At 59.7% G+C, this 12,610-nt stretch overlaps 2 protein-coding genes across 3 annotated transcripts; both read right to left on the reverse strand.

The window, feature by feature from the left end:
• Positions 1 to 1,570: 1,570 nt before the first annotated feature.
• On the reverse strand, positions 1,571 to 3,464 carry NICOL1 (NELL2 interacting cell ontogeny regulator 1). 2 transcript variants are annotated; one of them, XM_039838294.1, is made up of 4 exons: positions 3,341 to 3,464; positions 2,936 to 3,090; positions 2,525 to 2,713; positions 1,571 to 1,680 (listed from the first exon to the last, which is right to left on the reverse strand). In XM_039838294.1, the coding sequence occupies exons 1-4, from the start codon at positions 3,412 to 3,414 to the stop codon at positions 1,655 to 1,657; spliced, it is 444 nt and encodes a 147-aa protein (XP_039694228.1). In that variant the 5' UTR covers positions 3,415 to 3,464; the 3' UTR covers positions 1,571 to 1,654. The 2 variants fall into 2 exon arrangements, with proteins under 2 accessions (XP_039694228.1, XP_039694229.1); XM_039838295.1 differs by having other exon boundaries at positions 2,625 to 2,713; positions 3,341 to 3,463.
• Positions 3,465 to 6,322: 2,858 nt separating this feature from the next.
• LOC120582905 (translation initiation factor IF-2-like) lies at positions 6,323 to 7,484 on the reverse strand. The gene is made up of 2 exons (XM_039838305.1): positions 6,907 to 7,484; positions 6,323 to 6,516 (listed from the first exon to the last, which is right to left on the reverse strand). Exons 1-2 carry the CDS (start codon positions 7,431 to 7,433, stop codon positions 6,450 to 6,452), a joined length of 594 nt encoding a protein of 197 aa, XP_039694239.1. The 5' UTR covers positions 7,434 to 7,484; the 3' UTR covers positions 6,323 to 6,449.
• Between the last annotated feature and the right edge of the window lie 5,126 nt (positions 7,485 to 12,610).

Raw genomic sequence — 12,610 nt, forward strand, 5'->3', positions numbered from 1 at the left:
TGTTCAGGGGTCACGCCACGTCCCTGCTTGCTCAGACCCCACTCCCGCCTGACCACCTGCCTCCAGGTGCCCCCCCACACACACACACACGCTGCCCCTACTTCCTCCCAAAGAGCACGTCCCAGATGGGCTGTGACAAGCACTGTCAGCTGCCCCCATCTTTTCTAGTAATAGAAACCCCAATTTGTACCGGGGCTTATGACCGCCCACAAAACACAGGAGCTCAGCTAAATTTAACTTTTGGATAAACGATGAATGACTTTTAGTATAGCTATGTCCCGACTATTGCATGGCATATACTTATGCGAAAGGCTGCTCATCCTAAAAACACTTGTTTCACACAGAGAAGTATTCGTTGGCCCTGTATTCGCTGTATTTGCTAAATCCACAGGCCAAGCCCACAACTGGGGATACATCTCGGCCTCCCCTGAACCCAGGACGGCCACGTGACTGAGGTCAACCAATCCTGCGGGAGCACAGCGGGGGGCTGCGCCCTAGAGAGGCACCGGACTCAGCCAGCCCTCTGTGCCCTTCTGGGGCCCCAGGGAAGGGGCATCCCTTCCAGCCACTGCACCAGCTCATGCCCAGGCCTGAGGCCAGCCCGGGCCTGGCGCTCTGGCCTGCTGTGGCTCACAGGCATCCTGGCGCCAGACATTCTGCTCGGCCTCTCACCTGGGCTAAGGTAGGGCTATGGCTTCTTCGCTGTGATCCCCACACCTGCACCCCAGGCGCTTCCAAGCACAAAAGCTCTGAGGGCAGGGCGGGGCGGGTCACATGTTGGGAGGTTAGTGAGGGCGGGGCAGGTCACGCTGGGGCCCAAGGGGATCTGAAGAGATACTCATCACGCAGATAGGACAGAGGGTGGGGACTGTCCTCAGGCAGTGGGCCCCAGCTCTCTAGCTCTAGGTGCCCTGATGTGGCCACAACCAGGGAACTAAAGCCCCAGAGGGGCCAAGTGTCCCACGGTAGTTACACTCATAGCCCTACCAGGCTCCTGGACGTTTCAGGGAGGGGGGCAGGGAGGGAGGGGCCCCTCACCTCCCCTGGAGGCCTCCCGTCCCAAGGGAGGCTGTGCACGCACTGTGCGTGGGTGAGAGAGGGCAGGCCTGCCGTCCTGGGCATGGTGCCTGCACTCAGGCCCAGATCCCCATCCAGGGGTCCCTGGTGCCCAGGGGCGGGGCTGGGGGCTGCAAAAGGGACTGAGCAGGCAGGCCGGGGGCTGTGGGCAAGTCCCAGCCCTCCTTTCACGGACGCCGGGTGCCCAGTACCCACCCTGCACTGGCAGCCTCGGGCTCCTAGGCACTGGGTGGGCCTCCAGGAAGCCCGACAGCCATCCCCACTACAGTGCGAGGGGCTCGGGGCAGGGGCAGCTGCTCCCGGGACCCAGGCGGCTTCGACACCGCATCCTCCTCAAAACAAGTGCAGACCGGCAAGGGGGCAGGGGCCTGGAAGGTGGACTTGCTGCAGCTACAGTGCCTGTGGGTCCCACAGAGGGGCTGGAGGGCCTCAGCCCACGGAGGAGCCCACGCGGGGACTCCTGAGGGCGACGCAGGAAGACAGGACACAGGTGCACTGGGCTGGGCGTTTATTGAGGGGCACCCGCTGGTGAGGGCCCTAGCGCCCCGCGGGCCAGCAGGCACACAGGGCGCGGCGCTCAGCCTGCAGCAGGAGCGTCTCCGTCTGCAAAGCAACAGGGGCCATGAGGGTGCTGCAGGGCCAGCCCCGCCCACCAGCCCCCAGCTTCCCCCCAAATACCTCAAAGCTGCCTGGCCGTCTGTCTCCACCTGCCCCTGACTCTGAGAGCCCCATGACAGTCACCACCCACCACTACTGCAGCCCCGCCTGTGCCCTGCCCACACCCCGCCCCGCCTCGCCTCTGGCTACCTTTTTCTCTGCTTCTCCAACTCTTTAGCCCCCTCTCGGCATCTCCCCCATGCCCTACACCCCACCTCCCCATCCTCAAGGCAGGGTGGGGCTGCTCCTCTCAGGAGCTCAGCTGCAGAGACACCCAGGCCCTCAGACCCTGGGGGGCCACTGGCCTGGGTCTGGGCCCTTTAGAATTGGCTAAAAAAGGACATCAAGGCCTTGGGGCCTCCCCTTCTTTCTACTTCTGGGGTTCTGCCCCTTCTCCAGGGGTGCATAGCTCAGTCATAAATGTAACTCCTTGGCGGAGACACAGCAAGGATGGGGGGCTCCCTACTCATTCCCGAAGCTCCCCCTCTCCTGGTACCCTGTCATCCCGCATAGGCACCTTCCCCCCACAGAGGAGGCTGGGGATGGGCACCCTCCCAGACCCTCCTGCCCGAGGTGGCCTGCCATGCCGACCTCAACCCACTTCCCTCTCCCTCAGCTCCTCCTGCACACACACATACCCCGCCCCCTGCTGGACTGGGACAACCGATTCTTCCTCAGAGTCTGGCTGGCGGGTCACAGGAAAAAGTGCCCCGTGACGCCTTGGGGAGGAAGCGGGGCTGGACAGCCTGCCCCTCCTCGCTAGCGCAGGGCATTTGAGGGGGGTGCTCACAGAGGAGAACGCCCCGCGGATAACGAGCCAGATGAGGGCGCTGTGCCCTAGATCGGGGCGGGAGCTTGGGGACGCGGCCCTGCGGTCCCCTGCCCCTCACCCGTGCGTCCAGGCTGTAGGCCGTCTTCCGCAGGTCCTGCAGGGCGCGCTGCATGAACTCGAACGCGTGGCAGTCCACGCAAGGGCGGCCTGCGGGGGCGCGGGCCCGCGCGGGTCAGTGCGAGGGGCGGTGGGTGCCCCAACCGCGTCCCGCAGAGCAACCAGACCCCGCCCTCTCCCCACCTCCCACCTAAGGGGCGGCCCCGGAGCTGCGGGCGGGGCTCGGGGACCGCCCAGGAACAAAGGCGAGGCGCGGGCTCCCGCACACCCGGGTCGGGTCGGGACCTGGGCATCTCGGCGCGCGGCACCTACTCTGCGCGGGGACCGCACTCCCGGCGGCGGACTCGGCGCGGGCCTGGGCGCCCAGCAGCGCCACGCTCAGCAGCAGCAGCAGCAGCAGCCGCGGAGGCCTCGGGGGTCTGCAGGGCGGCGGGGGGGCCATGGCCGAGCGGAGGGAGCCGGCCGCCCTGCGGCGAGCGGGAAGGGTCAGCGGCGCCCGCCCGCCACCCTCCTCTGCGACTCGCCCCGAGTCCCTCCGGGCCCAGCCAACCCCCGCACCCCGCACCCATCCTGGGAATACCCACCCCGCCCCCCGGGCCCAGCGAACCCCCCGCCCATCAACCCGCCCCCCATCCCGCCAACATCCATCCCGACCCCCATCTGGCAAACACCTCACTGCGCCACCCGGCCCAGCGACTCCCCGCACCCCGCCCTTACCGCGTTTCAGGGACCCCGCGACAGCAGCGCAGGCGACTCGGGAAGACGCGCTGCGTCTGGCGCGCACTGCGCATGCGCCCCGACCCGACCCTTCCCGCGGTCCCCCTTCTGACGTCGTCGTCATGGAAACCTCGAGTCTGCGCGAACCGCTAGTTTAAAGGGACCAAGGCGGCTCCTGGACTCCGTTTGCCCAGCTGTGGCACGGGGCTGCGCCTGGAGCACCGTCCGGCCCACGGGATGGAGTCAGGAGGGCTGCCTGGAAGTGGCGGCGTCTGGGCGGAATCTTCAGAGCCATCGCCGGCGGGAGCAAAGCTGAGGAAGCAGGAAATCTACAGCCGGAGCTCGGTGGTCCGGGGTCTCGGGGTGTCCCTGGGGCTGATCCTGAGGGAGGAGCTCTGTGCACGCGAGGGCCTGGGGGACAGTGAATGCGCAGACCCACCTCTGCGCCCCCCGGGGCCGGTAGGGTCTCATCGGCCCCGTGAGATCCGGTCCAGGAGAGACCCAGGCCCTTGGGCCGGTGGGGGGCCACCCTCTCCGGCCCTCACTGCGGCCCAGCCTCGCCCCCGACCCCTTCTCTCCATCTCTCGGACCCGGATCCCTATTTGCCATTTTCCTCCCGCCACCTCCCCCAGCCTGGAGGTCCCACCACCTACCCCTGCTCTGTGACCTCAGAGGGGCCACCAGGGCTCTCTGTGCTCATTTCTACACGGTGAACGCACAGCGGGGTGGGCAGTGAAGAGCTGCGTGAGGCCCCCTTGGGCGCCCGTCGCGCACGCGTGTCCGGTCCCCGCCGGGCCCACACGTGCATGGAAACCGGTCCCTCTGCGAGGCGGGGACTCACTTGGTCGCGACCCCCGGAGAAGGCGCCGCAGGCCGAGGGCGGGGCAGCACCAGGCCCCTTCCTGGAGGGCAGCGCCCCGCTCCCTGCCTTCGCCTCTGCGCCTCGGGTCAGTTGTCGCCCAGGCACGGGATGAGGACACCCGCGGCGCGGCGGGACGCGGATTTCCTGACTGAGGGGAAGGGCCGTGCTCGTGACCGCCACGCTGTTGATCGTGGAGCGGACGCAGGGCCGAGCGCCCGGTCGCCGGCTCTCGGGGACAGGGTCGCGCTGCAGCCCCGGTCCGGGCGCCGGGCTGGGGGACAGCAGGCCGCGTTCCGGGACGCGTGCATCTCGGCTCGCTTCTGTGTCCGGAGCCCCACGCCGGGGCCCGGGCGCAGCACTGCGTCTTTCACTTCTCCAGCTCGTGGCCTGCTCCTGTCGCCCCCTCCCGCACACGAGCACAAAGGGGACCGGGCTGCGCAGAAGCCAGGCTCGGTCTAAACCTCGGGCGGCGTCGCTGCGGACTGGTCCGAGGCAACCTGCTTAATAGGGAGGGGTCGCTGGTCCACTGCGTCCTCAATGCCCGGGTAGCATCTGGCTCAGGCACCCGGGTCCATCATCACCCACCTTCTCCCGCTTCCCCCGCACCCCAGGATTCTCGATCCCCTGGCTGCATCCTCCCCGCGCCGGTGCGCCCCTACTGAGGGGACCGCGCCACCCGTCGGAGGCCCGCGGGCTGTCCTGATGCCCCGGGGCCTCCGTGCTCCTCCCCACCTTTGCGGGGCGTCCCCCCCACCCCGCCCCTGTGCCTGCTCTTCCCTCCCCAGGACACAGGAGTTTCTCCTTCCCTGCTCTTCAGCAAACAGGCTGTGATTTCTTTCCTATCCAAACAAAACCTCGTGCGCCCAGCGCCTGTCCTCGCTGGCCAGTTTCTCCCCGCTTTCTCTTTTGAGCCCACTCTTGTCGGGCTCGCGTCCCTGCGCTGCCCGGACCCACGTCCGGAACCCTAAGTCCACCCCGCGGCCCCGCCGCCTGCATCTCTGCTCCCCGTGGGATGCTGATGGGCAGCCCTTTACCCGCCCCCTGCCCCGTGTCCCCTCCCCAGGACCCCTTCTCCACTACGCCTACCTTCTGCCAGCTTCCCCAGTCGGGACTGTGAAGACCAGCCCCGCAGCTCCAGGTCCTCATGTCCAGCTGCCCCCCGGACATCTGTCACCACTTGGAGAGCAGACTTCTCAGTGCCCTGAGCCCAAAACGGACCTGCTTTGACCTCCATCTGCCCACGTCGATGCCCCAGATAAAACTCAGCAGCCCTGCACGGCAGTCTCTACCCAAGACGGGCGGGCAGCTCCCTCTTGCAAATGCTCAGAGGGAACCTGCAAAAGTGCGGGGCCCCCTGCCGGCTGCTCCCCCAGCACCGTGGGAATCGTCCCCCTCAGGGCTGCTGGCCCTGCTGCACACTGCCCCCCGCCTGGACTCTCCAGTCACCTCACTGTCATCGTGTGGTCCATGAGACAACCAGATGGACCTTATAGCTTCCTTTTTAAATTTTGGTAAAAGACATAGAACATAAAATACACCATTTTGACCCCTTTTAAATGTGCAGTCAGCGGAATCAGGCGTGTTCACATCACGCAGCCACCACCTCATCCACCTCCAGAGCCCTCAGCGTCCCAACCCTACACGCTGTTGTGGGGGACTGGCTTGTTTCACTGAGCACAACGTCCTTGGGGGCCCCGTGCTGCAGCCTGTAGCACAACTTCCGTCTCAGGGCCGGGTAACACTCATGTGTGTGTGCACGCGCGTGTGCATGTGCATGTGTGTGTGCACGTGCGTGTGTGCATGTGCATGTGTGTGTGTGTGCGCGTGCTGCCTTGCGCATAGCTCGTTCTTGGGGAGACACTTGCGCTGCTTCCATGTTTCGGCTGGTGCGATTGAGGGACACCGTCTCCTCTGTGCTCACGGCCCTCCATGGACCCCGCCTCACCCCAGGGACAGTCCCCGCCCTGACGTGGCGCGGAGGCGGTCCACCTGCCCGGGCCAGGGATCCTGGCTGCCCCGGCCGCAGGGCCGTCCCTGGAGCCAGGCCGCCTGTTTCTGCGGCCTCGGCTTCCCCTCCCTCTGAGCTTTGCTCGGCTCCTCCACAGGCGCCCGCGCTCTGTAAAGCAGCTGCCAGCCCGCCCTGCCGGGCTCACTTGGCACAGGGGGCTTAAAACACCTGGGACCAGGGGCTTAAACAACAGACGTGTCTTTTCTCACAGTTCTGGAGGCGGGAAGTCCGGGATCCGTCTAGCGGATCTGGCCTCTGGTCGGAAACTCCTCCTGGCTTGTGGTCCCCACTCCCCACAGATCCCTCCTGAGAGCGTGCGGGGCGCGGGGAGATGGGGAGAGAAGCTCAGGCATCTCTTCTTATAAGGACACTAATCCTATAGGATCAGGGCCCCGTTCCTATGACCTTGTTTAACCTTAATTTCCTCAGACACCCCCCCACCAAATGCAGCCGCACAGGGCAAGGCTTCAGCATATCAGTTTTGGGGACACAGCTTCAGTCCACAGCACCACCCCATCCTCCAGCCCCCCTCGCTCTGACCCCCATTTTTCATTTCCTTACCGTCTCACTTTCTGACTCATTATATACGTTATTCATTTTATCCAGAGTCCTTGGGGGGGGGCAACTGTGCCCCATTTGGCAGTGTCTGGGCGCACTGTGTGGTCACAGCTGCATGAAAGACGCCACTGAACCTACCGGGGAGAGGCCGGGTGCTGCCGAACAAACTTCAGGGTGAAGGGCAGGGCCCCCCGAGGGTGGCCGCCCGCTGTGGACGGGGCCGCAGGCGAGAGGCCTGGTCTCCGTGCTCCGGCCGCAGCGGGAGGCGCCCGCCTCTTGCGCTTCCTGCTGTGTCTGCAGCGTCTGGAACCTGCCGGGCTTCGGAAGACGCGCAGGAAGGGTGCATGGGAGTGCGGGGGGCCCGGGTGTGCAGGAGACCGGCCTGCACGGCCAGAGGGGTGCCACCGCGTGGCCTGGGCCTGGGGAGCACGAGAGGGGACCAAGGGCACGTTGGGAGGCCACCGTAGCCAACAGACGGGAGACATTGTGCCTGCAGGCGACCGGTGCGAGGCAGGTGGCTGACGGGAGGGAGGACCTGGCTGGCCACTGCCCCCTCGGAGATGAGGGCGTGAAGGGAAGCTGTGCACGGAAGCTCCAGGCTCAGTGGTGGCTCCACGCCAATGCCTAGGACCTGTGACCCCCTCCACACTTTGTCCGGCTGCCATCACTCTGGGACCGAGGTGGGTCTGGGCACATGAACACTGCCCTCGGGGGCCCTCCCATCCTCCCAGAGTGGACGCACCCACAGGCTGGCGGCCCCAATCGGTGGTCAGGATGCCCCCATGGCCACGAACCCTCCCCTCACCCCTCATTCACTTCCCAGGAGGGGTGACAGGTGAGGTGGGAAGGTGGAGCCTATGGGAGTCGCTGATGGACCCAGGTGTGAAAGCAAGGGAGGGGCAAAGGTGGCGTCCAGTGTGGCCAGGACCAATGGGCAGAGGGTCGGAGTTTGGTTTTCGTCATGTCGGTTGACGGACGCCGAGCAGGGCTGGGAGGGGAGCCCACCCAGGGCCCCAGGGGTGAGCAGGCTGACCGCCGGGAAGCGGGGAGGGAGATGGAGGTGAGCCCAGCCCGCCAGTGCTGGTCGAGTGGTTCCCGCGTCTTGAGCCGTTGAGATTCGGGGGTCCTGGGATGTGATTCCTTGATATATTTTTGAGCTTTGTTTTGGGATGCAGTGAACTACTGGGAAATAATCTTACCTTTGGGGTCTTACGTTGTTTGGGTGAGCTCAGAACAGCCTTCGGGGCAGTCGCCCGCCCGCTGAGAAGCCAGCTTTCCGGGCACTGGGCCCACCGCCCTGGGTGGCTGGACACACGGCTGGTCTCCGGCCCTGTGTGTGCTGAGCGCTGTCCAGCCTTAGCCGCTGCTCTGGTTCTTCCCCGGCGGCGGGCAGACCCCGCGCACGCGCTGTGGGACACACCGCGGGGCGCAGAGCTGCGGCTCCTCTGTGCGCCTCTCCTCTGGGTTAGAATTCCCTAAGAATTCTAGTCATCTTGGGCACCCCAAATCCTGCACTGTCCATTCAAGTCAGAATGCTGCCCTGCTTTATGTGGGCTCCTCTTCGCCGCCCTGCAACCTGGGACACCCCTGCCGCCAGGGCCGGGCTGGGCTCGTGGCGGAACTCACCTGGACGTTTGCAGGTGTCACTGCGCTGCCCGCCTGAGGTCCGCCTGCAGAGCTGTTTCAGTGTCCAGTTTTTTATTTTCATGTAATTATTTTTTCTGTCTGCTTGTCATTTATTTTCCACTTGGTGCATTGTGTCCAGTTTTTCAGGCGTTTAAAGGGGTAGACTATTTGACCGTGAGCAGAAGTTGGTATTTTTCATTTTAGACTGTAATAAGCTAAGCAGAAACATCGTGATTTCTGGTGCAATTACAAAAACCATAGTGAATAATTTTTAAATTAATGTGTTTGTGATAAAATGAATGATAAAGAATAATTGAAAGAAGACAGGAAAGGAAGGAACATACCGATGATTTTTATTCAACGATAATGGACAAAACGTTCGTTAACAGGGATTGTCACCCTGGGAAAAAAGCAAAACCAACACAACTGTCTGTTGTTTATGAGACACAACGATGCTACAAAGATGCAGAAAGGCTGAAAGTAAAAGAAGAGATAAAAGGTAAATACTCACAAAAACAAGACTGGTATCACTGTTAATATCAGATAAAACAGATGTTAAGGCAAGAATAATCGAGAGGGAGAAGAGCCCGCGCTGTGGCTGCAGGCGTCGCCTCTCCGCTGCCAGAAGCGGACGGGGCCAGCAGACAGGAAATCGGTGCGGACGTGGCTGAACCCGACAGCACCATCGATCACTGGGCAGAATGACACCTACAGACCACTGCACCCATCGGCAGCAGATGATGCGCCCTTCTCAAGGTCGCGTGGAACAGCCGTCACGTCGTGGGCCATGACACTCCTTAACACGTTGAAAAGGACAGAAACGTGGGGTGTCTGCTCTCAGACTCAGTGGAGTCAAACCAGAAACCAGTAGCAGAAGATATCCAGGACACCCCAATATCCAGATACGGGAAACACACGTCTAAATGACGCAAGGGTCAAAGAAGAAATCTCAAGAGAAATTTTAAAATATTTTGAACTACATGAAAATGAATCATCGAAATTCGCTGGATGCAGCGAAAGCAGTGTGTGGAGGGGATTTGTAGAATTTAATGCATATGTTAGAAAAGAAAGATCTATAATCAATAACGTAAGCTTCTGCACTAGGACATTAGAAAACGAGCAATTTAAATCCGAAGTAAGAAGAGAAATAATAATGAAATTAATGAAAAGAGAAAATGAATAGAGAAAAATCAATGAAACCGAACGGTGATTCTTTGAGAATATCAATAAAATCGATGTCTCTAGCCAGGTTAACTAAAAAAGAGAAAGAACAATATATATAATATCGCATCATCATATTTTACGTGTTGACTTCAGTCAGCCAGATATTCCCCCAGCAAATGGATTTATTTGGTAACCACAAAGAACTGCAACCCGAAACACGTGACCATGGCTGGTGGGCCACATGCAGGTGGCTAAAAAGGTGAGGAAACTTTTCCTCCAGGAAGAGGAAGTTGGGGGAGTTATTAGCCCCAGTGTGATGTGGGGCATGAGAGCTCCCCCTTCTGGCCTCCCTACGTCATTTTAGATGAGATTTCTGTTCACTAATATTTTATGTGCACCTAAAATGAATATACTGTTGCGTGTCAATCAGACCTCTACTTAAAAAGAGAGGATGCAAATCACTAACATCAGAAATAAAACATGGGACATCACAACAGATCCCACAGACATTAAAAAAATAATAAAGGAATGCTGTGAACAACTCTGCAAACAGATTTTTTTCTAGGCATCAGCAAATGATTCTAAAATGTATACAGAAATGCAAAGAAACTAAAATGGCCAAAATAACTCTGCGCGAGAACAAAATTGGAGAACACTACCTGATTTCAAGACTTATTATAAAGCTGTAGTGACTGAGACTATGTGATAATGAAGATAGTGTAAAACTAGGTAAAGATAGTATAAGTAAATCAGGATAGAAAGGAGTCCAGAAATAGCCCCATACATAAATAGACAATGGATTTTTCACAAAAGTTCAAAGGCAGCTCGTTTGAGAAAGAATAGTCTTTTTAACAAATGGTGTTGGGACAATTAGATATCCGTATTTAAAAACAAAAACTTCCACTTTCTAATTTTGCAATCTAACGGATATAATGAGGCATCATGTTACTTCCATTTGGACTTTTCAGGTTACTGATAAATTTAAGCATCTCTTCGTATGCCTCTCGGGGGGTTGGGTTTCCCCTCTGTGAACGTCCAGATCTTAACTTTTGCCCGTCTGTCGGATCGTCTGCCTTTTTCTCATCGGTTTATAGGCATTCTCTTTTTCATTCTAAATGTCAGTCCACTGTTGCTTTTTGGTATTGCAGATGCTCCCTCCTGGCGGTCTGTCTTCATTGTTAAGCCAGTGGTTACGTAGAATTTTCCCTGACGACCCAGAGTTGATTTCAAGGACATAAAATGAGAACTCAAACACCAAGTACCAAATATTCTCTAGAAAGCTACAAACAGGGCCGAAGTTTGGACTCAGTTTCTGACTAGTATGAATAAAGCTGCTATGGACATTTGCAGCCGGCTGCATGCGGGGAACAAAGACTTTCCATTTCAGCCATCATTACGGTTCGATCATTATTTGGCGTGTGGAGTTGCATCCCAATCTGCTCTTGCCCCGATACGTGTATCATCACTAAGTTTGATACGTAATCAACTGTGAAACGGCTTCTCGCCCTAAAAAAATTGTTTATTGAACTGGAACTTCTTTTCGCTTCAGCAGGACTTATTTCAGACTCTCACCCACTAGTCAGTGACTTGAGGGGCTTCTTTGCTGAATCAGATAATTGTTTTTGAACACTGGAAGAAATATGGCCTCACGTGTGTGTGCGCGCTATTCACAATGTGATGACAACAGACACAACATACTTTTAAGTTTAATCCTCATTGTTAGCATTTTGTTACTTTAAGTCCAGTTGAAAAAACAATTGAGCCCTGATTTTGTGGCTTTTGCTGACATCCGGTGTGACCGCAGTGGGGGCGGGGTGAGCTCAGCGGTGCAGCAGCCCACGCTGTGCGAGCCCGTCCTCATTTATCGTCGTCGGCTCCCCGCAAACTGCGACTTTCAGGGAAACGACGTGTCGCGAAACCAGTCTGCCCCAGGCTCTTCCGTGTCGACAGGAGCTACGTTGCCAGCATGTCCGGTCACAGAAACGCGACCAAACTTCGAAGCGGAGCCCCCGAACCCTGCTCAGGTGGAACACCGGTCAGCGGGAGCTGCGCACGCGCTGAGAACGGCCGATGAAGCGCGAAGGCCGTCGGCTCCCGACGCGCTCATTCCGGTCAGCGCCGTGGGCGGCCAGTCCGGCCCGGCAGCTCAGGGCGCCGGGGGCACCCACCCCGGATGGGACGCCCTCCCGCCACAGGGCCACGCGCCCACGTCCACTCTCGCTCCCACGGGGACAATGCCGACACGCCGGTCTCGTCACACGCACAGCCGGGGGACCCGGCACGAACCCACGCGGACGTGGGGGGGACGCGCACGCTCACACTGACGGTGGCGCCGGCTGCGAGTCCCTTTTATTCTCATCGACATGATCGTGGAACATTACTTGGGGACACGTCCACCATTCAGTTACGATGGACGATAACGTCTAGAGCGCGGGTAATGGTGAAATGAAGTAAAACACCTTAAAAAAGGTGAAGTAGAAAAGTCAATACAATAAAGCTTAATTTTTGGTAATGGCTGTGTTTAATGACAGGCCTGTGAAACTCGACACTGCCGGCGGCGATCCAGGCCGCGGGGTCAGTGGGCAGCCGCTTTCGGCAGCCGTCCGCAACACTGCCTGGGGGCCCTCTGGGCCGCACCCCCAGGCCCTTCCCCACGGCCTTGGAGGGACCCGGCCTTGCGTCCTCGCGCAGACCGCATGCGGGGTGTGTAGTCCCGGGGGAAGGGGAAGCAGGAATGCGGCAGACACAAGGCCTGGCACGACCTCCTCTCTGTCCACTGAAGACACACACACACACACACACACACACACACACACACACGCACGCACGCACGCACGCGCGCGCGCGCGCGCTTTACGTTTGTCAAGGATGCTCGCCTCGGACGCATTCCAAACACTCGAGCGGGGGCGAGGTGTCTGGGGACCGGGCGAGCTTTGGGACTGATGGAGGAAGGGAGGAAAAACACGCAAAAACAATCAGAGCAGGGTCGGCCTCGTCCCAGCCAGGGAGGACAGCAGGCCCGCCCCTCCCCCGGGGGTCCCGGCGACGTGAA

Source organism: Pteropus medius, unplaced genomic scaffold, assembly GCF_902729225.1.
Source record: "Pteropus medius unplaced genomic scaffold, Ma_sr-lr_union100, whole genome shotgun sequence".
Taxonomy (NCBI): Eukaryota; Metazoa; Chordata; class Mammalia; order Chiroptera; family Pteropodidae; genus Pteropus; species Pteropus medius.

Bases quoted from the DNA above. Each gene is read 5' to 3' on its own strand.
- NICOL1 (XM_039838294.1), bottom strand. From the start codon at position 3,414: ATGCGCAGTGCGCGCCAGACGCAGCGCGTCTTCCCGAGTCGCCTGCGC. The intron at 2,714-2,935 runs GTAGGTGCCGCG...GCGCCCCCGCAG, and splicing joins GAGTGCGGTCCCCGCGCAGA to GCCGCCCTTGCGTGGACTGC. The intron at 1,681-2,524 runs GTGAGCACCCCC...GTTGCTTTGCAG, and splicing joins TCCGCGGGGCGTTCTCCTCT to ACGGAGACGCTCCTGCTGCA.
- LOC120582905 (XM_039838305.1), bottom strand. From the start codon at position 7,433: ATGGCAGCCGGACAAAGTGTGGAGGGGGTCACAGGTCCTAGGCATTGG. The intron at 6,517-6,906 runs GTAGGTTCAGTG...GCACGCTCTCAG, and splicing joins CAGCACCCGGCCTCTCCCCG to GAGGGATCTGTGGGGAGTGG.